General features: G+C 46.5%; 1 protein-coding gene across 2 annotated transcripts in view; it reads right to left on the bottom strand.

Annotated features, from left to right (window-relative positions):
• The window catches only part of METTL15 (methyltransferase 15, mitochondrial 12S rRNA N4-cytidine), a 435,657-nt gene that overhangs the window by 57,825 nt on the left and 351,033 nt on the right, over window positions 1-26,799 (bottom strand). For both annotated transcript variants that reach the window (XM_073576285.1, XM_073576286.1), the window contains exon 5: window positions 25,033-25,211. In XM_073576285.1, the coding sequence (XP_073432386.1) occupies window positions 25,033-25,211 (179 nt within the window). The remainder of the gene's footprint in view (window positions 1-25,032; window positions 25,212-26,799) is intronic.

Raw genomic sequence — 26,799 nt, 5'->3', positions numbered from 1 at the left:
TGCTACATGCTACATACATGCTACATACATACATACTACATACATACTACATGCATGCTACATACATACTACATGCTACATGCATGCTACATACATACTACATGCATGCTACATACATACTACATGCATGCTACATACATACTACATGCTACATGCATGCTACATACATACTACAGGCATGCTACATACATACTACATGCTACATGCTACATACATGCTACATACATACTACATACATACATACATACTACATACTACATGCATGCTACATACATACTACATGCATGCTACATACATACTACATGCTACATGCATGCTACATACATACTACATACATACTACATGCATGCTACATACATACCACATATATACTACATACATACCACATATATACTACATACATACTACATACATACTACATGCATGCTACATACAATACATTCATACAATACATACTACATGCATGCTACATACATACTACATGCTACATACATACTACATGCTACATACATACTACATACATACTACATACAATACATTCATACAATACATACATAGACATACAGTACATATAACATAGAGTAACATACTTACCAATACTTATCACATTGTTCCCCGAAGCCATTGTCTTTTACGGAATAAATATTAACATAACAAACCACAAAAATACTCACCCATGATCTGAAGCAGTCCACGAGTGTGTCCCACGACGATCTTGGGAAGAGAACTGCAGCATCAGCTGATGCTGCCGCTCTTTACGGGCTGCAGGAATCCAATGACGGAAGGTAGGTATCCTTCCGCACTGTATTCCTCCGCCACTTAAAAAAAAAAAGTCCCTAGTCTCACTTTATGGTAAAAGCTGTGTGGGAAATTCCCACGCAGCAATGGCATAAAGTGAGACTAGGGACTTTTTTTTTTTTTTTAAGTGGCGGAGGAATACAGTGCGGAAGGATGCCTACCTTCCGTCATTGGATTCCTGCAGCCCGTAGAGAGCGGTCGCATCAGCTGATGCTGCAGTTCTCTACCCAAGATCGTCGTGGGACACACTCGTGGACTGCTTCAGATCATGGGTGAGTATTTTTGTGGTTTGTTATGTTAATATTTATTCCGTAAAAGACAATGGCTTCGGGGAACAATGTGACAAGTATTGGTAAGTATGTTACTCTATGTTATATGTACTGTATGTCTATGTATGTATTGTATGAATGTATTGTATGTATGTAGTATGTATGTAGTATATATGTGGTATGTATGTAGTATATATGTGGTATGTATGTAGTATATATGTGGTATGTATGTAGCATGTATGTAGTATGTATGTAGCATGTATGTAGCATGCATGTAGTATATATGTGGTATGTATGTAGCATGTAGTATGCATGTAGTATGTATGTAGTATGCATGTACAATGTAGTATGTATGTAGCATGTAGTATGTATGTAGCATGTAGTATGTATGTAGCATGTAGTATGTATGTAGCATGCATGTAGTATGTATGTGGTATGTATGTAGCATGTAGTATGTATGTAGTATATATGTGTTATGTATGTAGCATGTAGTATGTATGTAGCATGCATGTAGTATATATGTGGTATGTATGTAGCATGTAGTATGTATGTAGCATGTAGTATGTATGCAGCATGCATGTAGTATGTATGTAGTATATATGTAGCATGTAGTATGTATGTAGCATGCATGTAGTATATATGTGGTATGTATGTAGCATGTAGTATGTATGTAGCATGTAGTATGTATGTAGCATGCATGTGGTATGTATGTAGTATGTATGTAGTATATATGTAGTATGCATGTAGCATGCATGTAGTATGTATGTAGCATGTAGTATGTATGTAGCATGCATGTAGTATATATGTAGCATGCATGTAGCATGCATGTAGTATATATGTAGCATGCATGTAGTATATATGTAGCATGCATGTAGTATATATGTAGCATGCATGTAGCATATATGTAGCATGCATGTAGTATATATGTAGCATGCATGTAGTATATATGTAGCATGTAGTATATATGTAGCATGCAGTATATATGTAGCATGTAGTATGTAGCATGCATGTAGTATATATGTAGTATGTATGTAGCATGTAGTATGTATGTAGCATGCATGTAGTATATATGTAGCATGCATGTAGTATATATGTAGCATGCATGTAGTATATATGTAGCATGCATGTAGTATATATGTAGCATGCATGTAGTATATATGTAGTATGTATGTAGCATGTAGCATGTATGTAGCATGCATGTAGTATATATGTAGTATGTATGTAGTATGTATGTAGCATGCATGTAGTATGTATGTATGTAGTATTTTTTTTTTTTTTTTTATATTTAACACATTAGCCGGATGATGGGACTACTACTGTCCCATCATTGGCTAATGTGTCAATCACTGTCATGGTAGCAGGCATCGCCCGATGGGACTTGTAGTCCCATCGGACGATGCCTGCACGGACCCCCGGACATCAGCGCAGCCCCCCGGCAGGCCGGCACAGCCCCCCGGCAGGCCGGTACAGACCCCCACAGGGTGCACAGCCCTCCGGCAGGCCGGCACAGCCCCCCGGCAGGCCAGTACAGACCCCCACAGGGTGCACAGCCCCCCGGCAGGCCGGCACAGCCCCCCGGCAGGCCGGTACAGACCCCCACAGGGTGTACAGACCCCGGGCAGTCCGGCACAGCCCCCCGGCAGGCCGGCAGAGACCCCCGGAAGGCCCGTACAGACCCCCGAGAGGCTGTACAAGGGCAGGAAAGGGTTTTTCCAATTCCGATACCGGAAGTCTCATAGACTTGAATGGGACTTCCGGTATTCACATCGGCGATACCGATACTTTTTTTAAAGATCGGCCGATCCATTCCGATCCGATATTTTGAAGTATCGGACGGTATCGCTCAACTCTAGCAAAGACCAATCTTTAACTGCTTTACGACACTTGACATATTGCTCCCCCCCCTACACTTCTGCTGCCGAGTGCTGATCAGTACTTGATCGTTCTATTTTGGGCAGTTTTTGCTATTTATCGTCTTCTCCCTCCAGTGATAATGAACCCCCATGCAGATGCTCCAGGACAGGAAATGAGCCAGCGCCCACCTTTAGTGACCCCCTATAGACCTCACCTCCTAAAAATTCTGAGTTTCAGATTCCTGATTTTATGGCCCAATCAAGAATTTAGTATGACACTGACGACCTCACAGAAATCAAATTTTCCAGTCTTGCTGCATTTGATAATCCAGCTGATCTAGCCTCCAGACTCACTGAGTTCGCAGATGGAGCTGCAGCAATCCTAGAAGACACATGTAACAAAAGAAGGTTGGCCAAAATCTTATCCCCTGGGGTTTTGTTTTTGAGTTGTTCTTCCACTTGATGCAGCCAGATAATAAGGGAATGGGTGGTACAAGTTCCAGCGATCTCTGGTCTCAGAACCCCTGCTGCCGCTTCCCATGTGTGCTTTAGATCTCATCCGCTTTTTTGTATAAATAATCTCTAAGCACTCTGGAATCCTCAAAGGGTAGGGCTGACCTATTTGAGGATTTTGATATGGTCTCATAAATTCAAGGGACCTTATCCCATAATTACGGGTCCTTCGCCTCTAAAAGATATCTCCTTTTTGCAGATGAGGCCAAGGCACCAGTTTTCTCTGATTTTCACCACACCTTGCTAAAGAGTGCCTGGGTATTACTTTAACCGGAAAGGTGCGCTTCTTTTTCTGTTCTAACCCTCTGAACGTCACTTCTTCCAGGGACTTAGCAGACTTTTCTTTCTTTAAGCCCATTGTTGACCGAATGGCCTTAACCAACCTATTTGTATCCTCCACGGGAAAACATGGTCTGCCCCCATGCAACTATCCGAGGAGGATGACGATGAAGACTCACTGTGGTATTGCTCCTCTGGTAACGAAAAAGAGCCAGAGTCAGTGGATACTTCGCTAGGTCTTTTCTTCGCTTTCTTTAATAGGGTTTTAAGGGAGCCTTCCACCTCAGCCCTTTTAACAAATCTAAAGCTTGCTGCAAAGTCTGGGGTCTCTTCGCTGATTGTTTTGTGGATGCAGTCTGAGCAGACATTTTTCTATCAACTGCTATTGGGGACTTACATAGTGCATAGGTCTCTCCTAGTGATTTAAACAAACAACAAAAGGCCTACAAAAAAGGTGACATTCACAAAGATCACTCACCACCTGCTGTCACTTTAAGGGTACCGAATTCAGAAGCTGTTTTGAGATACGCAGCGCATCCTCTCTGAAAACTAAGGGGTCCTGCTACTCTGGCCAGGATGGATGCTGCCCCTGCCACTCAAACGGCTGCCCTCTTTACTGTGTCGACGCTGACGGCGAGTTGGTAGTGACTGCTGCTTTTCCTGCTGGTTGCTGTGATCCTATATGGTAGCCAGAAGGTGAGGTGGAGTTAAAGCCTAAGTAGTCTCTCTGTGGATTGATCCACTTTTAGAAGGTGTCCACAATGCCGTCATCCAGGTCAGTCTCCTCCAGTCACTCAGGTAATTGCTCCACCCCCGCAAGAACCAACCAGGATGCCTTTCTCATGTGCCCAGGCTGGCGAAGATCACGTAGGGCACCGACATTTTCTTCCAGCATGCCCCTGTGACATCATTCCGGCATGCCCATTCCCAGCGTCCCTTGCACCTGTGACATCAGCGATGATCGCCAACACCAGGCAGACTTCCCGGCTGCTGGCTCACGCTGTGGACAGCGGACTCGTTTAGTGCAGCAGGGAAAGGGAAGCATGGAGGACTGAGACATGTTGCACATCTGTCTCAGCCACCCTCCTGCACGTGCATCAGAGCCCCCACTAGACCCATAAAAGGTGCTACCAGACGCATGTAGTCTGTTCTTCTGCACACCAGGACAGGCCTGGGTAAGCTTCTTCTTTACCGCAGATTTCAGCAAGGGTCCCATCAAGGACAGAAAACCAACTGATGCAGATGAGAGGCGCCGCTCTTTTATTTCAGTAGGTTTCCTGTCCTTGCTGAGTGGATTCCTCTCTCATGTGTTCTGTCATGGGTGAATCTATTTTTTTCATTTTCACAGTCCAACTTTACGAAATTCTGTGAAGCACCTGTGGGTCCAAGGTGCTCACCAGAAAGCTAAATAAATTCCTTGAGGGGTCTAGTTTCCAAAATGGGGTCACTTGTGGGGGGGTTTCCACTATTTAGGCACATCGTGGGCTCTCCAAATGCAACATGAAGCCCTCAAACCATTCCATCAAAGTCTGAATTCCAAAACGTCACTCCATCCTTTCAGAGTTCGACAAGTGATAATATTTTATTTCTATAGTGCCAACTGTTTCCGCAGCACTTTACATTTTAGAAGGGACTTTCACTGATTAATTCAATTCGAGTAAAGTGCATAAAATGTAACTTTTAATAGTGTCCATTAAAAAAATTGTATCTGTGATTTATTATTACGGTAATATTAAAATGGACTCAGTGTTCACAACGAGATTAGTCGGTGAAAGTTTACAAAATATTTTTGGAGCCACCTTGTCCACCAACCAGCAGTGAATTACTTCCATTTTAGAGGGGTCTTGCACAGAAAATAAAAGACATTACAGAATAACAATAACCACATAAATCAACAGATACCAAGAGGAGTGAGGGCAAACTTTGAGGAAATACTGCATGAACCAGTAACAAACAAGTATGTGTAAAAGTACAGACACAGAGGGCTATAAAATGCATAAAGGGTGTGAGAAAAGATGAAATGAGGGTCATTGTTTTGAAGAAAATTATATATGGGCAAAACAAGGATAATTAGATAAATATGTCCAAAACAACATATTTGTGGGAAAAAGTAAAATGTTCATATTTTACATCCAAATGACCCTAATCAAAAGTTTACAAACCCCATTTCTTAATACCGTGTATTGCCCCCTTTAACATCAATGACAGCTTGAAGTCTTTTGTGGTAGTTGTGGATGAGGTTCTTTATTTTCTCAGATGGTAAAGTTGCCCACTCTTCTTGGCAAAAAGCCCCAAGTTCCTGTAAATTCCTGGGCTGTCTAGCATGACCTGCGCACTTGAGATCTCCCCAGAGTGGCTCAGTGATATTGAGGTCAGGAGACTGAGATGGCCACTCCAGAACCTTTACTTTGTTCTGCTGTAGCCAATGATGGGTCGACTTAGCCTTGTGTTTTGGATTGTTGTCATGTTGGTGTAACAACCCTGCTGGCATCACTACATGGCCTCCCATCCCCCGCACACCAACTTACTTTCTGCTTCAAGCCATGCTGTGAATACTGTCTGTTGCCAGCCCTGTGCTCCATGTGCTATGCCTCGTGTTTTCCTGCTTGCTCTCCATGTTTCCTGACTGTGTGTATAGGGGGGCGGCGCCTCAACTCTCTGGTTCTTATGCAGTCAGGGTGCACCTGGGTAATCTGTCCCTGACCAATCACCTGGAGCCCTTGACTATTTAGTTTCACCACTCCCACTGAAACATTGCCTGTGCAATGTCTATACTCAGTTAGTATCTTGCTGCTGAGGAAGCCAGGCCCTGTTCTGTGTGTCTCCTTCTCTGGAGGATTACTCTAGTCTTGCTTTGTACCTTGTCTGCCTGCCAGGAGGCTGAATATCCTGGCCCTTGAGTCTTGTTCCCAGTGCCTTGTCTGTTCTCTGTCCGCTTGCCAGGAGGCAGTATATCCTGGTCCTTGTGTCTTTGTCCCGGTGTCTCTGTCTGAACTCAGTCTTACCTCTGTCTGTCAGTCTCCTTGTTTGTGGTTCCTTCTCTGCCGTGTCTTTCCTTGTGTCCCCCCTGTCTGTGCATCTGCACCTTCGCAGCTTTATCTGTGCATCTGCACCTTCGCAGCTTTATCTGTGCATCTGCACCTTCGCAGCTTTATCTGTGCATCTGCACCCTCGCAGCTTTATCTGTGCATCTGCACCCTCGCAGCTTTATCTGTGCATATGCACCCTTGCCACTCTGTCTGCATGGCCCCCTAGCCGCTCTGTCCGCACTCCTGCGGCTCTGCCTGCTCCGCACCCCTGCGGCTCTGCCTGCTCCGCACCTCTGCGGCTCTGCCTGCTCCGTACCTCTGCGGCTCTGCCTGCTCCGCACCTCTGCGGCTCTGCCTACCTGCACCTGTTGTGTGAACAGGTCCAAACCTGTTCTCTCATACACCACTCCCTCCTGCCTACACCTGCTGTGAGAACAGGTCCAAACCTGTTCTCTCATACACCACTCCCTCCTGCCTACACCTGCTGTGTGAACAGGTCCAAACCTGCTCTCTCATACACCACTCCCTCCTACCTACACCTGCTGTGTGAACAGGTCCCTACCTGCCCCTTCTATTACCACGCCCGCCTGTCCTGTGTCCAAGCCGTGCCCGCCTGTCCTGTGTCTCCAAGTCGTGCCCGCCTGTCCTGTGTCTCCAAGCCGTGCCCGCCTGTCCTGTGTCTCCAAGCCGTGCCCGCCTGTCCTATGTCTCCAAGCCGTGCCCGCCTGTCCTGTGTCTCCAAGCCGTGCCCGCCTGTCCTGTGTCTCCAAGCCGTGCCCGCCTGTCCTGTGTCTCCAAGCCGTGCCCACCTGTCCTGTGTCTCCAAGCCATGCCCTCTTGCCCAGTGTCTCAGCCTGCCTGTTAGTCACACCTGTCCGAGTGACTTGTCCCCGTGTGGGATCAGCAGCCACAGCCAGACACCACCCTGGAGTGGCACCCGACAGCTATCTGCCGCACAAGCCTGACCTCACCATCAGAGGCTCCAGTGAAGACCGAGGCAGCTGTCGTAGTCACGCCCCTTCCAGGGTAGTCTGGTTTGTGGCTCAGTGGGGCCACAAACCCCCGGCTCGCGCCATTCAGCCAAGGCGCGAGCGTGACAGCTGGAAGGTTCAAGTACATCCTATGTGCAGCTTCCGGGCTGACAATTGCAAATTTGCATCCAGTATTTGCTGATAACGTACTGAATTCATCTTTACTTCAATTTTAACCAAGTTTCCTGTGCCTTGTAACTCATACATCTCCAAAATATCAGCAATTCACCTCCATGCTTCACAGTAGGAATGGTGTTCCTTTCATCATAGGCCTTGTGGACCTCTCTCCAAATGTAACGTTTATGGTTGGGGCTAAAAAGTTCAATTTTGGTCTCATTACTCCAAATTACCTTGTTCCAGATGTTTTGAGGCTTGTCTCTGCTGTTTTGCCTATTGTAGGTAAAATACTTTGTGACATTTCTTCTGGCGACTCAACCATGCAGCCCATTTTTCTTCAAGTGCTTCGCTATTGTGCATCTTGAAACAGCCACACTGCTAGTTTTCAGACAGTCCAGTATTTCAGCTGATGTTATTTGTGGGATTTTCTTTGCATCCCGAACAATTTTCTTGGCAGTTGTGGACAAAATTTTTGTTGGTCTACCCCACTGTGGTTTTATTCTTACAGAGCCCCTGATTTTCCATTTGTTAACCACAGTTTGAAAGCTGCTGACTGGCATTATCAATTCCTTGGATATATTTTTGTTTCCCTTTCCTCTTTTAAACAGTTCAACTACCTTTTCCCGTAGATCCATTGACAATTCTTTTGCTTTCCTCATGACTCACAATCCAGAAACCTCAGTGGCTGTATGAAAGATGATGTTACCTTTAGTAGCCATTCAAACCCATGTGTCAACTTCTGTGCACGTAATCAGGCCAAAATCACCAGGGTTTGTAAACTTTTAATCAGGGTCATTTGGATGTTTTGGGTTGTCATTATGATTTAAAAACTGAAAACACAGTAGTTTGACAATAAATGGCTTCACCCAACCACTAACCATGAGTGGAGAAAAAATTTTGGTGTCATCATTCATATTCTCTGAAAAAAGGCCAAGAAAGCAAAAATTCTGCCAGGGTATTTTAGCACAACTGTAACTCTCTGGTTTAAGGGCATAAAAATTTGAAAATTGCAAACTTTTGCCAAAATTCTGATATTTTAACAAACTTAAAAAATTTCAAACTAAAGTTTACCACATATCACAAAAAGCAATCTCAGACTCAGTGGATATGTTGCAGCGTTGAAGCATTCCAGAGTTATCACCTTATAAAGTGACACTGGTCAGAATTGCAAAATTTTGGCTGGTCAGGCAGGTGAAAATAGGCTTGAGGCGAAGGGGTTAAATGGGAACTCTACTTTCAAAAATCTTCCCCTAATGAATGAAATGAATAGTACAGGTGAATTATAAAAAAATGGTATAATGTAATCAGCTTCCTTCCCCACGTATGAGACACGTCTTCCCCTTTCCCTGCTTCCTGAACTTATCATCCACTCAGAAAAAATATCTCCATGCTGACTTGCTCAAGACAAGATGGACTGCCAGCTCACTAAGGTATCACAGATACACAGCCTAATAAACCTTATGGAGAGGAGAAGGTAAAAAAAAGAGGAAGGAGCAGAGTGAGGAAACAAGTAGAGGAAGATAATGAAAGATCGGGCTGAGATTTCTGACAAATCTTTTACCTCACCCCAAAGCTGGATTCAAATCTATCCTGCTCAGTGTTGCGGTTTAAGGTCTTCTATGCTGTTTCACTCTGTGTTTAAAAAAAAAGGAATGAAGAAAATGGAAGAAATTCATCTCTCTGCCCTGTGCTTTGCATGGGAATCATCATAGCAGACAGTCTCCTTTCACTATAATACCAAATCATCAAAACAGACATCATAATCACCAAATCAATTAAAAAATCGGTCCTATGCCTCTATAGCAGGGCCGGCAAAGCAATGATATATCGACACTCCTGTAAAGGATGCGTATAAAAAATTGGAGTATATAGTCCAAGATGAGATATAAAAAGATTTTATTCATAATTAAGACATACAGGACAACAATAAATGTAAAATCTGTATCAAAGAACAAAGTGATTCAAATCGGAGAGCAGGTACCAAAATTAGGGGGAGCATGAGTGTCACAAATGTGGTTTAGAGCAGGGAGAGCGTAAGAAATAGATTGCGGTTTTATATAAAGTGGCAGGGCACTGAAGAAGCCAACGTGAAACGCGCGTTGGGGCTGTGCGCATGGTCTCACAAATTGGAACATGGGTAACAGCTCCTTACTGATAGGTGTATGTTACCATTAGCAATGCTGGTAGTGGGATTTAGGATTTAATCACTTATAATGTGACCTTACTCTTTCTTGAAATAGCTTAATACAGCAATCATTATTACTATTCTGCACTGCCAAGTGCAATAGTTGTCTGTCTCCATCAGTCCCATAGATTTTGAATGGAGTGGCACCATACAAGCTCCAAAGTGGCTGCATTTAAACTCCTACTCACTGCTACCTAGCAGTAAGGAAAAATAGACGCTCGGAACCCCTGTGATTGGCTGGTGTTGCAGGAAAGGGTTTTTCAATCTATATATATAATTGCCTTATATTGTCCGTTATCCACTTCCGTCTGGATGTCCCCGAATCGCACAATCCACCGCGCTGCAGCGGAAGTACGCCGACCGCCATTTTGGAACACCCAAGTGATGCCGCTTGGATCCAGGATGCAGCTGCGATCCCGAACGCCTCTGCGATCCAGGCCGCCGCTGCGATCCCGACCACCGCTCGGATCCAGGCCGCTGCTGTGATCACAACCGCCGCTGGGATCCCAGCTGCCGCTAGGATCCAGGCCACCGTTGTGATCGGGTCCAGGCTGCCGCTGCGATCCTGAACGCTGCTAGGATCCCAGCAGCCGCTCGGATCCAGACCGCCGCTGCGATCACAAGGCTGTGAAAGGGGTGTAACGAGGGGGTATAACAAGAGGGGTGTAATGAAGGGGGTATAATGAGAGGGTGTAATGAGAGGGTGTAATGAGGGGGGAGTAATTAGAGTGGTGCCGCTGCCGGACCCCCTGCCAGGACCCACTACTTGACCACATGTGCCGGATACCGCCGCTTCCTGCCCACCTACCTCCGTGCAGTCACAGCCGGCAGGAAAGACCGCGGCTTGAGGCCTGTGCTGGAGATTGGGTGCGGCCACCCTCTGGTGGCGCTGCACACCATCTTCAGCACAGGCCGCAAAACACTGTCTTTCTTGCCAGCTGTGAGAGGGGTGTCACAAGAGGGTGTAATGAGGGGGGAGTAAAGAGAGGGATGCCGCCGGACCCCCACCAGGACCCACCGCCTGACTACACGCACTGGATCCTGCCGCTGCCTGCCCACCTACCTCTGTGCAGTCACAGCTGGCAGGAAAGACCGCGGCTTGAGGCCTGTGCTGGAGATTGGGTGCGGCCACCCTCTGGTGGTGCTGCACACTATCTCCAGCACAGGCCGCAAAACATCGTCTTTCCTGCTGGTTGTGACTGCACAGAAGTGGGTGGGCCGCCACCCCCTGCGCCACAAAGCTGCCCCCATCGTGATGTTTCTGCCCATCTGATGCGATAGCATCGGGCACACATCTAGTAATCAAATATATATCATCTACCCTGTAGGTAGATAATATATATCGACTGAGGTACAACTCATTTAACTCTTTCTGTGCAGCAAAACTGTGCTTCTATTTTTTCCTGCCATTGTTCCATTGACATAGCCATTCGAAGGCTTGTTTTTTGCAGCACAAGTTATAGGCTTGAATGTCATCATTCAATTTATCCCAGGGCCCTGTGCCTTAAATCTTGCAGTCAGTGATTAATAGTGGCATTTAATGGGTTAACAGCAAAAATCATAGCTTAGCTGTATAGGGAATGGAGCATTAGCTCTGATCACTGCTGTTAAAAACATATGCTGGCTGTGTAACACAGATGACATGCGTCGTGTATGGTGCAGGCTCAGCTCTTGAGCCCCCTTCATACACCCACAACTGACGTGCATAAAATAGGTAGAGTGGATGTCAGAGAGTTAAAAATACAAGTAATAGTTGTATTTTTAGTTTTGGCTTACTCCTTGGATTGTATCACACAGAATCCTAAGTTTGTCTGCAGTTTTCTGTCTTTTCCTGCTTTTTTTATATCATTGAGGGCGCTAGTGTTATTTTCTGATATAGATGTAGAGAGTTGTTCAGATTCTTGTGCCAACATTGTTTCTTTCAGGAACAACTGAATGTGGTCCAACAAATATAAGTGTGCATATTCTTTTGGGGTTCAGAACTTGAAGTACGATCAACCCTCCTAAGCCGTCTATATGAGTATGTAGGTCATAGGAAGTCGAATAACATAATACGTTGATATCTGCAGTCCGATGTCTTATTCTAGACAAACATGGATTTTTGTGAGTACTCACCGTAAAATCCTTTTCTCCGAGACGCTCATTGGGGGACACAGGTACTGTGGGGTGTGTGCTACCGCCATATGGAGGCTGACACTAGGCAAACAACACAAGGTTAGCTCCTCCCCCGCCATATACACCTTTGCCCTGATTGTGGGCGGACACCAATTTAGTGCAAAAGCAGTAGGAGAACAATAACAATCAGCCTTAATGCAGATAACAATATGTCTGGCAAAGAAAAACACCACGCTGACATTCACAAAAGAGATACACATTAATTAAATAAACTAGAGCCAACTTGGCTAATAGGGTGGGTGCTGTGTTCCCCAATGAGCGTCTCGGAGAAAAGGATTTTACGGTGAGTACTCAAAAAAATCCATGTTTCTCCTTCGTCTCATTGGGGGACAAAGGTACTGTGGGACGTCCTAAAGCAGTCCATGGGTAAGAGATTGACTCACCGATCCAAGCTACATACACCTCTTGTTTAAAGGTGCGCTACTGCTGCTTGGAGAATCCTTCTACCCAGGATCGCATCCGCTGAAGCCTGAGTATGGATGTTATAATGCTTGGCAAATGTGTGCAGGCTGGACCAGGTCGCTGCTTTGCATACCTGTTCTGCCAAGGCCTGATGCCGAAGTGCCCAAGAGGTGCCCATTGCCTGAGTAGAGTGTGCTTTGATCCCTGACGGAACCGGCGCACCTCTGATGCGATAGGCCTCCTGAATAGTTAAACGTATCCATCTGGCTAAGGTCGCTTTTGAGGCAGCGAGTCCCTTCCTGCGCCCCTCAGGAACAGCATATCCGTCTGTTGAAAGGGTGCTCTCAGCGACACGTACCTCCTGAGTGCTCTCACCAGGTCTAACGTGTGAAGAGCTTTTCCCACGCAATGCACCGGTGCCGGACAGAACGAGGGCAAGACGATGTCCTCATGTGGAAAGAGGACACCACCTTTGGAAGAAAGGGGGGAGCTGGTCTAAGCACCACCTTATCCTTGTGGAAAGCGAGAAAAGGTGCTCGGCAAGACAGAGCCGCCAAATCCGACACTCGCCTCACGGAGGTAATGGCTACCAAAAACACCACCTTCCAAGAGAGGAACGATAAAGAAATATCCTGCAGCGGCTCAAAAGGAGCTTCTTGCAGGATACTCAGGACCATGTTAACATCCCAGGTGCCCACTGGCGCCCTATAGGGAGGTACTAAATGAGAGACTCTCTGGATGAAAGTCTTCACCTGCATATTAGTAGCACTCTTCCGCTGAAAAAGGACGGACAATGCCGAAATCTTTCTCCTAAGGGAGCTCGGGGCCAATCCCGAGTCTAGGCCTGATTGGAGAAAAGGCAAGATGTTGGGAACAGAGAATGTCAGGGGCGAAAAACCCCGCTCTCGGCACCAACCGAAGAAAACCTTCCAGGTGTGATGGTAGACTCCTGGCACTAACCATTGTAGTGACCACTTCGCACTTGAACCCCGCCCGGGTTAGAATCCAAGATTCAACGGTCATGCCGTCAAACACAGAGCCCCTAAGCTCGGGTGGAAGATCGGTATAATCTGGACGCTCTGGTAGTCGCCATGGGACGTCGGTGAGCAGGTGCACAAGATCTGCGTACCACGCCCGCCGGGGCCAATCTGGTGCCAGCAGAATCGCTGGAACCCCTTCCATTTTCATCTTCCTGATGACCCTCGGGAGCAATGGCAACGGGGGAAACAAGTATGGAAGGCGAAACTGGTTCCACGGTAGAATCAACGCATCCACCTCGAACGCTCGTGGGTCCCGTGACCGAGCGACATACACGGGCACCTTGGCGTTCCTTCTGGACGCCATCAGATCCACGTCCGGAGTTCCCCATCGTTGGCAAATCTGCTGGAAGACCTCAGGGTGCAGGGCCCATTCCCAAGCCACGACCTCCTGTTGGCAGAGGAAGTCTGCTGCCCAATTTTCTACGCCTGGAATGTGGACTGCCGATAATACCGGCTGGTTCTTCTCGGCCCACTGAAGCACATATCCTATCTCGTGCAAGGTTGCCCTGCTGCACATGCCCCCTTGGTGATTTGCATAAGCCACCGCTGTGGCGTTGTCCGACTGAATCCGAATGGGCCGTCCTGCTAGGAAGTGCTGAAAATGCTGCAGCGCCCGCCGGACTGCTAATATTTCCAACAAGTTGATCGGAAGGCATGCCTCCTGTTGTGATCTTTGGCCCTGAGCCATGTGGTGGAGAAAAACTGCTCCCCAGCCCAGGAGGCTGGCATCGGTCGAGACCACTAGCCAGTGCCCTGGGGGAAAAGGTTTTCCCTGAAGAAGGGAGAATCTGATCATCCACAACTCCAGTGACTGCCTGACCTGAAGGGACAGCCAGCACTGCTGATCGAGCGAAAACGGGTTCCTGTCCCAAGCTGCCAAGAGGGCGTGCTGTAGAGGACGAAGATGAAACTGGGCAATCGGAATTGCTTCCATTGCTGCCACCATCGTCCCTAGTATCCTCATCCCAAAACGAATGGTGTGAGGGACTGGCTGCTGAAGCTTCCGGACTCCTTGCTGGAGCGCTAGGGCTTTGTCCTGAGGGAGAATTACCAACCCTCAGGAGGTGTCGAAGATCATCCCTAGAAAGGAAATCCTCTGGGCTGGGACAAGGGATGACTTTTTCCTGTTGCTCAACCACCCTAAGCGGGAGAGCGTATCCAGCGTAATGCCGACATTCTCCTCTCATGCCCGAAATGAGGGACCCTTCACCAAGAGGTTGTCTAAGTAAGGCAAGACGACTATGCCCAGAGAGTGTAAGACGGCCATCATGACTGCCATTACCTACGTGAACACTCTGGGGGGTGGTGGCTAGCCCGAAGGGCAGCGCTGCAAACCGGAAGTGTTGGCCATTGATGACGAATCGAAGGAACCTTTGATGCGGCGGAAAAATGGGGACATGTAGGTAGGCATCCTGGATGTCGACCAAGGCTAAATACTCTCCCTGTACCATGGCCGATATAACTGAACGGAGAGACTCCATCCTGAAATGTTTGACCCTGATTAATCTGTTCAGGAGCTTCAGGTCCAAAACCAGCCTGACAGTCCCATCCTTTTTGGGGACTGCGAACAGCTTGGAATAAAAGCCCCAAGCCCTCTCGTGCTCTGGTATGGAAACTATGACCCCGTTGTACTGGAGGGAATACATGGCCCCCAACAGTGCCTCTGCCCGGGACTTCACTTTGGGAAGTCGGGACAGAAAAAAACCGTCTTGGGAGGTACCTGACAAACTCCATCTTCTACCCCGAAGACACCAGTTCCACCACCCATGAGTCATGTGCTACGTCGACCCAATCATGGCGAAAGAAGAGCAGGCGGCCGCCTACCCTGCTGATGTCGCCTACAATGTGCCCTGAGTCATTTGGCTGAGAATTTCTGAGGCCTGGTCCCTCTCGACCTGGGCTGGCGCGCGCGCATCCTCCCCAATGGATTGGGTCTATATGGGACCTGTCGCTCTCTATCCTAGTTGGAGCGACTTGGGCTGGCCGAACTGGTGGCTGTCGTCCATCCGGTGTTGCGAAAGGCCCGAAACCGTGCCAGGACCTGGCGAAAAGGCTGTTTTATTTTCTGCTGCGGGAGGAAGCTGCTTTTTCCCCCTGTCGCGTCGGAGATGAGCTGATCCAACTTCTCCCTGAACAGGCGGCCTCCCTGATAGGGCAAGGAAGTCAGAGACTTCTTGAAGATAGAATCAGCTCGCCAAGATCTTAACCAAAGGGCCACCGCGTTAGCGGCTGCGGATGCCACACAATTGGCCGCATCCAAGGAAGCATTGATTAAGTACTCTCCAGCCATAGCAATCTGATTTGCGACCTCTGACACCTCCTCAGACAGGTCTCTATTCTGCAAGGCCTTACTCAATGATTCCGACCATGACATCATGGTCTTAGCCACCCACGTCACCGCGAACGAGGGAGCGAGCGCTGACCCTGACACCTCAAAAACTGATCGAGCCAAACTCTCTATGAGCCTATCAGTGGGGGCCTTAATGGACGAGCCACTCGGTACTGACAATAGAGACTTTGAGGCCAGGCGCGACACTGGTGGATCCACTACTGGTGATTCCGTCCATTTTTTACGGAGATCCAGGGCAAATGGATATCTTGCCTCTATAGTCTTTTGGCCTGAAAATCGCCTATCTGGGCATTCTATGTCCTCAAATTCTGGGTGAGTACCAAACACTCTGTGGGGCCGTCTGGCCTGCTTAAAGGCCACTTTATGGCTCGAAGCCAAAGTAACCTCATCCTCCACCCCCAGGGTCTGATTGACTACTGCAATGAGGCTGTCCACTGTCTCTCGACACCCCGGGGTATCTAGGTCCAGCGGACCGTCTGAGTCACAATCCGAACTCTGCCCGCTCCTGACCATTGGTGAAGGAGAGCGAGATGCTGACCTCCCAGATGCCGAGGCGCCGGATAGCCCGGGAGACCTCGTGTGGGTCCGTTTCCTCCTGGCATGAGAGCGGCCCCTGCAGGCCGAAGGTCCTTGTGAGGTGGAAGACCCTGACAAGCGAGCCAATATCCCTACCCCCATTCGGGGCACGAAGAGGCTCGATCGCCCTTGTAAGAGATGCCTTAGATTGGGATAATGATAGAGCCCATTCTGGCGGATTTTGCTCCCCGGACTCTGCTGCCGGGGGGGGCTCCTGGGCACATTCGGAGTCGCAGGCCTCGCACAACTTGCTGCTCTGTGCTCGCGGGAACACAGCCCTACAGGAGATGCATGCAGCGTAGAGGAAAGTGTGCGTCCTCTCCCTTTCCTGGCCATATTGCATCTGTCAGGCGTTTTGTCTCACTGTTTTTTTTTGTTTTTTTTCTACAGAGGGGGGGCACCCCTTGGTCTCTAGTGTGCTCACGCAGACGTGGCTGCACTTACCCGCTCCTGTGTCCCCTTCACGTGCTACGCTCCTCTGTGGGGCAGGCCGACCAATTCACCGGTCGCGGCCTACCCCGATTTGAAGCCGAGGGCTCGATTTATCCCGCACCCGCCCAGACTCCCGGGGGTGGGCCGCCGGAAGTGACGCTGCGTGGACGGGAGCGGGACTTCCGCCCCGGCCTAGCTCTGCCCGAAGCCGCGGGCCCTTTGCTGCTACTCCCCACCCAGCGCTACCCGGGGGGGGAATTTGAGAGCTGCACGCTCAGTAAGTCTGCTCTCTTCTCCCCTGCTGCCCAGGAGCCCTCACCACGGCCTAGCAGCTGCGCTGCAGCGCGCCGAGCCAACCCACGCCCTGTACCTTCATCCGGGATCGCCAACAGGTATGAAAACCACCGGGGAGGCGGGGGTGGTGGGGGGATCCAGGACGGTGCAGGCACCCTAACTCCATCCAGCTTCTAGGGCCGAGGAGAGGGACCATCCGCCGCCTTGCAGCACCTCCGTCTAGCGTTGGTGGAGCAGTGGGGGCCGCTGTACAGCCCATGGTTTCCATACCTAGGGATGGTCAGGGCTAGGTCCGGCATAATGTCCCACGTCGCGGGAGAGGATACGTGGAGGGACACTTGCACGTGCTCACCCGTTGATGGTTTAGGGAAATCGGACCCTTTCAATAGGATCCGTTGCCCCTGTCTCATCTTCATAGAAAAAATAAAGAAAAGAAAAAAAAAACAAACTAAAATAAAAAATTCTGGGGAAACCCAGATTTGTCCCACGGTGCGGGAAAGGATACGTGGAGACGATACTCGACACGTGCTCGCCCGTTGATGGTTTGAGGAAATCGGAACCTTTCAATAGGATCCGTTGCCCCTGTCTAATCTTCATGGGAAAAAAGTCTGGAGAAAAAAGACCAGACGTGTGCCACCATAGACACTAAGCAAAAAACTGGTGTCCGCCCGCAATCAGGGCAAGGGTGTATACTGTGGGGGAGGAGCTAACCTTGTGTTGTTTGCCTAGTGTCAGCCTCCAGATGGCGGTAGCATACACCCCACAGTACCTGTGTCCACCAATGAGACAAAGGAGAAATTTGCACTTTCCATAATAGGTAAATGAGCTGTTGCGATCTTTGAATCTGTCTCCAGAGTTTTTTTTAACTTAAAGTGGGCATTACCAGTGTGAGACATATACAGGTTTGGCCAGTTGTATGAATACACCTAAATAAAATGGGAATGGTTGGTGATATCAACTTCCTGTTAGTGACACATTAGTATATGGGAGGGGAGAAACTTTTCAAGATGGGTGGTGACCATGGTGGCCATTTTGAAGTAAGCCATTTTGGATCCAACTTTATTTTTTCCAATTGGAAGAGGGTCATGTGACACATCAAACTTATTGAGAATTTCACAATAAAAACAATGGTGTGCTTGGTTTAAACATAACTTTATTCTTTCAAGTTTATGACCACATACAAAATGTGTTCAAAGTGCTGCCCATTGTGTTGGATTGTCAATGCAACCCTCTTTTCCCACTCTTGACACACTGATAGCAACACCGCAGAAGAAATGCTACTCTAAGGGGGTCAGATTCCTTGTAGGAATGCTCGGACTTAACACCCATAATGTGGTGGTGCACCATCTTGCTGGAAAAACTCAGGGAACGTGCCATCTTCAGTGCATAAAGAGGGCAACACATCATCATGTAGAAATCTCAGATATCCAGTGGCATTGAGGTCTCCATTGATGAAGAATGGCCCCACTATCTTTGTACCCGATATACCACACCATACCATCAATTATGGGTGTCAGGTCCGAGCATTCCTACATGAACAGTTTCCTGGAAAGTGGATTGGTCGTCGTGGGCCAGCTTGAATGGCCATCAAGGTCTTCTGATCTGACCCCCTTACACTTTTATCTTTGGGGTCATCTGAAGGCAATTGTCTGTGCTGTGAAGATACGAGATGTGCAGCATCTGAAACAACGGATACTGGAAGCCTGTGCTAGCATTTCTTCTGCAGTGTTGCTATCAGTGTGTCAAGGGTGGGAGAAGAGGTCTACATTGACAATCCAACACAATGGGCAGCACTTTGAACACATTTTATAAGTGGTCATAAACTTGTAAATAACTAATGAAAGAATAAAGTTACGTTAAAACCAAGCACACCATTGTTTTTCTTGTGAAATTCTCAATACATTGGATGTGTCACATGACCCTCTTCCTACTGAAAAAAATAAAGTTGGATCCAAAATGGCCAACTTCAAAATGGCCGCCATGGTCACCATCCATCTTGAAAAGTTCCCCCTTCCATATACTAATGTACCACAAACAGGAAGTTGATATCACCAACCATTCCCATTTTATTTAGGTGTATCCATATAAATGGCCTACCCTATAGATCAGAAGAGCAGACTGTCAGTCATTACATGTCTAACACTGGTAATGCGTCATTTAATTTACAATAAGCTCTGAAGGCAGATTTTCATGTAGGTCAGTGTCCGTCCTACAGATAACAGCTCATTTTCATTTACATACAATAAAAACATGGATTTCTCTGGAATAAGACATTGGATCACAGATATCAAGGTATCAAATTATTCAGCTTCCTATGACCTACATGCCCATATAGACCGCTCAGAAGGGTTTATCCTACTGAAAAACTCCCCTTAAAGTGAACCTGTCAGCAGTTTTGGCCAATAAAAGTTACAGCCATCGCCTTTCAGGGTTGATATACAGCATTCTGTAATGCGGTAGATAAGACCACGATCCGACCTGTAAGAGAAGAAAAATAACTTCTATTATACTCACCTGCGGTGCGGTCCGGTCCGATAGGCGTTGCTGGTCTTGGTCCGGCACCTCCCAACTTCATGCGATGCCGTCCACCTGCTTGCTTCATGTGGATGATGCGTCCCTGCATAATTGACACAGTCTCCTCGACATCGCGCTCCTGCACAGGTGTACTTCTCTGCCCTGTTGAGAGCAGAGCAAAGTACTGCAGTGGGCAGGTGCCGGGGCTCTTTGACCTTTTCCGGCACTTGCACACTGCAGTACTTTGCTCTGCTCTTAACAGGGCAGAGAAGTACGCCTGCACAGGAGCGCAATGCCTGGGAGCCTGTGTGAATGATGCAGTGACGCATCTATCCACAAGAAGCAAGCAGGAGGGCGGGGATCATAAGAAGATAGGAGGCGCAGGACCAAGGCCAGCGACACCCATTGGACCCAAACGCCCTGTAGGAGATAATAATAAGTTATTTTTCTTCTCTTACAGGTCGGATCGGGGGATTATATACAACATTATAGAATGCTGTATATCAACCCTGAAAGGCGATGGCCGTAACTTATATCAGCCAAAACTGTTGACAGGTTCACTTTAATTTTATCTTGGAGAGAAAACAGACAGATACTTAGATCTTGGTAGCAAGGAGAAAAGGGGCATGAAGATTCCGCTGATTTATAGACGAGTGCAGAACAGGCATTTTAGCAAGATGGGAAATCAGAAAAAAACTGCAAACTCTGAAAATCTGATATACCATAAGTGTAAGCAGTGTAATTGGACGTTTAGAGGAGCAACTTCTCCACAAGTTTATCCTTAAAGGGAACCTGTCACCGCTTTTTTGGTCTACCAGCTAAAAATATTATTTAATTGAGTGTCAGCTATGAGTTCCACAACTAGTTCTGAAACCCCCTGACTCCCCATGTATCACCCATGAAAACCTTTTTTATTTGCCCCGTGCTCTATGTTAATCTGTTTGGTCTGGTCCGATGGGTGTTGCCTCTGTTCCGTCACTCCACCCCTCCTCGGTTTGCTGTACGCATTCTTCGCCGTGAATATCACAGATCGCGCACAGATTTCGCACGTGCGCATTGAAAAGTGACCTCGCGCGTGCGCAGTATACTTTGCCCAACTAAGGGCAAAGCCGAAAATCAGTAGTGCGCATGGCCGTAAAATACTTCCGGGACATAAGAAACAACTGCATATGCCGGCGCATGCGCAATTCTGACTTTCAGCTTTGCCCTCAGTTGGGCAAAGCATACTGCGCAAGCGCAGATCTGTATGTAAATTTCATAACATCTGTGCTTCTCCTATTCTGATTCATTTTTGCCACTAACATTCAGCTATTTAATGTATGATGCTCAGTTAAACATGGATGGCACAAAGTAGTCATCTGGTCGTCCGAATACGTCACAACAGGTATGTTATCATTTAGGGTTCGTACACATGGCATTGTCAAGTGCAAAAAGCCTGTATGACAGCATGCGTAATCCACATAGCTCAGTACTTTAGACCCATAGGCACTCTTTGTTCCAATATGTGGTTCTGTTATATGGCAATTAGTGATGAGTGATTTTGCGGCCTCTGGTGAAGCCATGTTGACAGAGCAGCATCTTTTCTGCCCCTTTGCTTTATTGATGGGGACTGACTACCCATGTCATGCTGATTGGCAGCCAGCTCCCTGCTGCCTGGCTGTGGAAAGCCTGCTGTCAGTTAGCAAGACATCGGCAGTGACGCCCCATCGACAGAGTAGACCAGAAGAAGATGAGCTTCTTGGTTGATAATCCCCTTGGTTTTAGACCTATTTTGTGTTACATTACTACCTGTGTTTAAATATTTTTGTAATCTGATTTGTGTGTGATGCATCAGCACTAAATAGTCTAAGTTGGTGAAGTGAAATGAGAAAAAAGTAGCATTTATTACATTTATAAGATCAAATAACTAAAAATTGGCATGTGCAAATGCATTCACATACCTTCATAAGTCACATGATTAGTGAAAGGAAGTCCACCTGTGTGCAATCTAAGTGTCACATGGTCTATCAGTGCATACACACCTTTCTGAAAGGCCATAGAGGCTTCAATACCATTAAAGAGAATCTGACAGCAGGTTTTTGCTATATAATCTGAAGACAGCAGGAGATAAAGGCTGAAACACAGAATTCAGGGATGTGTCACTTGTCAAAGTGTGTACTGTTATTTATTAACTGTGAAGGATTTATCACTAAGAAATTAAAAATGCCGAACTACTTCAACAACTAAGCACCTCACTGTCTATGGACTTTGTACATAGAGAGCCAGGTGTGGGCGGGGTTAGATTTCTCAGCTCTGCTTCATTCTAAATCTAAAAGCTCTGATAGTAACATAATGGCTGAACTCGGTAAACTAAGTGATACATTGTTGAATTCAGCTTCTCTTTGCCTATATCAGGCTGCTCTCAGATGAGGTAGCAAAAACCTGCTGGTAGATTCTCTTTAAAGGGACCCTGTCACCCCCCCCTGGCGTTTTTAAGTAAAAGAGCCACCTTGTGCAGCACTAATGCTGCATTCTGTCTAGGTGGCTCTTTTATTTAGGGTACCTTCCACCGCTGAAATAATCGTTTATCAAATTGGTCAGACATACCTGATATTTGACAGGGGGGCAGGTCTTTCCCCATCTGACAGACGACTCACATCCGTCACTCAGGTCTTCCTGCATTTTTGGATCCGCCTCCACATCGCTCTTTTCAAATTCTGGCGCCTGTGCTGTCCTATTTATTCTTGGGCATGCGCAGTTACCGTTGCCCGTCCTCTCTCATGACTTCCTGGCCTTCCTATTGCGCCGGCGTGGACGCGGGGCCAGAGATCCGGCCCCGCAGTCGCTTATGGTTTATTCACACTGCAGGGCTGGGAATCTCGGGCATGCACAGTAGTTATCTGCGGCTCTCCAACTCCTGGAAATCCCTCTGCCTCTATCCTACATTGCAGCGTCATCGGTGGAATTGTCAGCTTCTCCCACCGATGACGCTGCAATGTAGAAAAGAGGTGGAGGGATTTCATGACGTCGGACAGCCACAGATAACTACTGGGCATGCCTGAGATTCCCAGCCCCGCAGTGTGAATAAACCATAAGCGACTGCGGGGCGGAATCTCTGGCCGCGCGTCCACGCAGGCGCAATAGGAAGGCCCGGAAGTCATGAGAGAGGACGGGCAGGGGTAACTGCGCATGCCCAAGAATAAATAGGACAGCGCAGGCGCCAGAATTTGAAAAGAGCGATGTGGAGGTGGATCCAAAAATGCAGGAAGGCACCACTAACAAAACAACACCATAAAGACCAAGGAGATCTTCAAAATGGTAGGGACAAAGATGTTGAGAAGCACAAGTCAGGTCTGGGTTATAAAAAAAAAAAATCCCAATCTCTGATGATTCCCCGCAGAACTATCAAATCCATTATCATCAAAAGGAAAGAATATGGTACCACAACAAACCTGACAAAAGGTGCCGCCCACCAAAATTCTCAGCCCAGACAAAGAGAGTATTAATTAGAGAGGAAACACAGAAACCAAAGGTACCCCTGAAGTAGCTGCAGAGTTCCCAAGCAGAGACTAGAGTATCTGTCCATACGACCACAATAAGCTGTACACTCCATAGAGGTGGCCTTTAAGGAAGAGTGGGCAGAAAAAATCCTTTCCTTACACACAAAAATTGTAGGTTCGTTTTGAGTTTGATAAAAGACATGTGGGAGATTCCCCAAATTTAGGGAGGAAGGTGTTGTGGTCAGATGAGACCAATATTGACATTTTTGGCCACCAAGGTAATTGCTATGTCTGGCATCAAACTAACACAGTTCATCACCCCAAGAACACCTTCCCCACAGTGAAACGTAGTGGTGGCAGCATCATGCTGTGGGGATGTTTTTCGGCAGCAGGGACAGGGAAAATGTCCGAGTCAAGGGGAAGATGGATGGTGCGAAATACATGGATATTCTTGAGCGAAACCTGTTTCAGTCTGTCAGTGTATTTGAGACTGGGACGGAGGTTCACTTTCCAGCAAGACAATGACCCATAGAATACTGCAAAAGAAACACTCGAGTACTATAAAGGAAAATGTGCAAATGTCTTGGAATGGCCTGGTCACAGCCCAGACCTTAATCCAATTGAGAATCTGTGGTCAGACTTGAAGATTTCTGTTCACCAAAGAAAAGCATCTAACTTGTAGGAGCTGGAGCAGTTTAGCCTTGAGGAATGGGAAAAAAAATCCCAGTGGCAGGATGTGGAAAGCTCATAGAGACTTATCCAAAGTGACTTGCAGCTATAATTCCAGCAAAAGGAGGCTCTAGAAAGTAGTGACTTTAGGAGGTGGTGACTATTTTTCAGTTATTTTGTCCTATTTGTTGTTTGCTTCCAATAAAAAGAAAACCAAATATTCACAGTTGTAGTCATGTTTTTTACATGAACTGATGCAAACCCTCAAAAAAAATTGTAAAATTCCAGGTTGTGAGGCATCAAAATGTGAAAAATGCCAAGGGGGGGGGTGTGTGAATACTTTCACAAGCCACTGTAATTAGTAAGCAACTAGTTGCTTGTTAGTTTTTTGGCTCATAGTAAAAAACAATTTAGTCATGGATAACCCCTTTCAGTCCATATCAGCATTGTATAAGGTAATGATGAAATTCATGGCATATTATATTATGGTATATTACGTATATAGATATACAGTATATATCTATCTATATATAACCTGAAGCATGAACACATACCCAGTTTATTACTAAATCTTCTTCTGCCCCCACAGCTCTAAGAAACACATGAAGATGTAGCTCAGCCCTTGAACAGCTTTAGCCTTTTTCCATGATAAATCACGAATCAGGCAAACAATGACAAGGCTGAGCCATGAGTGTAAATGTGACTTCTAAAGCAGCCATAGTGATCAAAATTCCCATCTGCTCTTGTGGATGCATGTTCTGTTTCTACGTTAAATCATTTCATATACAATTCAAACTGATCGGTAAAAGCTGGTGGAAGAGGACCCCCCCCCCAAAAAAAAAAATGGGCCTAAAACTATATAATCCAAATATAATAACGAATCAAGAGTATGGTTGACATAAAAGAGGAATAGACAGGATTACATCTTGAATGATTTCCAGGACAAATAGATCCCTCTGGGACCTTAGGGATTAATATTTTCTTTTCTTTTTTTTTTTCAGACACAGCATAGAATTAATGAGGGTACCTGCAACAATGCTTGCGAGCTGCTGAGTTCTGGTGATGGGGTATATGCTACGTGCCTGTACGATGGCTGAAGCTATTTTCTTGGCGTGTTTCTCCTCCCCGTATGTTTTCAGGATAGACGCAAGTGCCTGTTGATCTAAAGCATTCACAACATCAGCAGCGGTGGGCATGTCAGGATACCTACGCACAAGGAGAGCCAATTAGTTCCCTGACGTCGGTTTTCATTGACAAGAGGTGAAGCTTCATAGCACAGAGACATAAAAAAGCAAAAACTTACAGAAAAACACATTTACTCTGCATAGGTGTTCCTCCGAGGTTCTAAAATAACTCGAACCAACCTTCCTGAATCTCAGAAATAGATGCTACCTTCTGATCCACCTAATTTTAGTTCTTTTTCTGACAACATTTTTACATAGTAGGATTGAAAACAACCATCTTAAATATACAGTAGAGCCCAGTTCTCCAGGTGCAGAAGAGCGAAGTACTGTACGATACTTGGAAGATCTATATCAGTGTTTTCCACAGAGATGCAGGTAAACCAGTAGCATTATATTAAAGGGGCTGTCCACTTCTCGGACTACCCCTTCTGAACCACTATGTTTCTCACCAGTAAATTAATAACACCTGTACTCACCTTGGATGCGTCTGCCATTCCAGCAATGTTGGCACTGTCTGTCCCGGGGATCAGACAACATTGTTAGGTCACACGATCCCTGTGGCCATTCAGTGCTGGCTTCACTTTCCTCTCCTACAGATGAATCAAGACATACGTTGGACCTGATAGAGCAGCCACAGCTCCTACTTCAACCGGATATTAACTACATCCGAAGAAAAGGAGAGTGAAGCCAGAGCTGATTGGTGGCAGGGACCACATCACATAGCTCTAAAGAGAGACAGCACTGGAATGACACCACCACTGGAGGTGAGTATAGGTGTTATTATTTTACTGGGGAAAAATCATTGCTGTGGAGTCAGAGTCAGTGTCCAATTTGGTGGAGTTGGTATAAAATGGACCAACTCCTAAAATCTAAAATAAGAAGAAGTTCAATGCAGGATGTGATGAATATTTTTTTCATAACAATTTGGGAAAGTTATTAATGACCTATAAATGTCTGTTCTGTTCCTAATCTAAGGACCTGGGCTTTTATTTTAGATAAATCTGTGCTGCACTTTATGCACATGCTGAGTAGTGAAGTTCCTCCTCTACAGATCAGAGCACAAAGGCACTGGGAAGGAATGCCTGCACTCATCTCAGAACTGCAAGAGTGCACAGGAAAACAGGATTAAGGCAAGAAAATAGATGGATAGTTGTATCATAATGGTCATGAAAAGCCTGATGTTACTGATGTTACCATTTTACTACATGAGTAGTAGTACTAGTACATTTATCACTTAAACATGAGCCATATATGATGGAGTCGGAATCAGGGAAATTGAAGGGTCGGAGTCAGAGTGGGAGGTTTGGCTTACAGACTCCACAATCCTGGGGAAAACATAGGAATTGAGAAGGGGTTGTCCAAGTAGTGGACAGGCTCTTTAAAGGGTTAACCAATATATCTTGCCTTCATATTTTTATGCTGCTTGTTCAAGTACGATTTATAAAGATGTAAAATAGTGTTATGGAAGGCACGTCGTTGACTAAATATGGATATACAGACAAGAACGTAGCTATGTTTTATAATGCAGCTCATGAGCCAATATCTGATCCCAGTGTGGCAGCATAAAAGATCACAAGGGTAATAATCTGGTATATTCATAAAAAAATGAT

This window comes from Dendrobates tinctorius, unplaced genomic scaffold (assembly GCF_039654945.1).
Source record: "Dendrobates tinctorius isolate UK_male_01 unplaced genomic scaffold, ASM3965494v1 ptg000048l, whole genome shotgun sequence".
NCBI lineage: Eukaryota > Metazoa > Chordata > Amphibia > Anura > Dendrobatidae > Dendrobates > Dendrobates tinctorius.
This window is presented reverse-complemented; position numbering and strand designations above follow the sequence as displayed.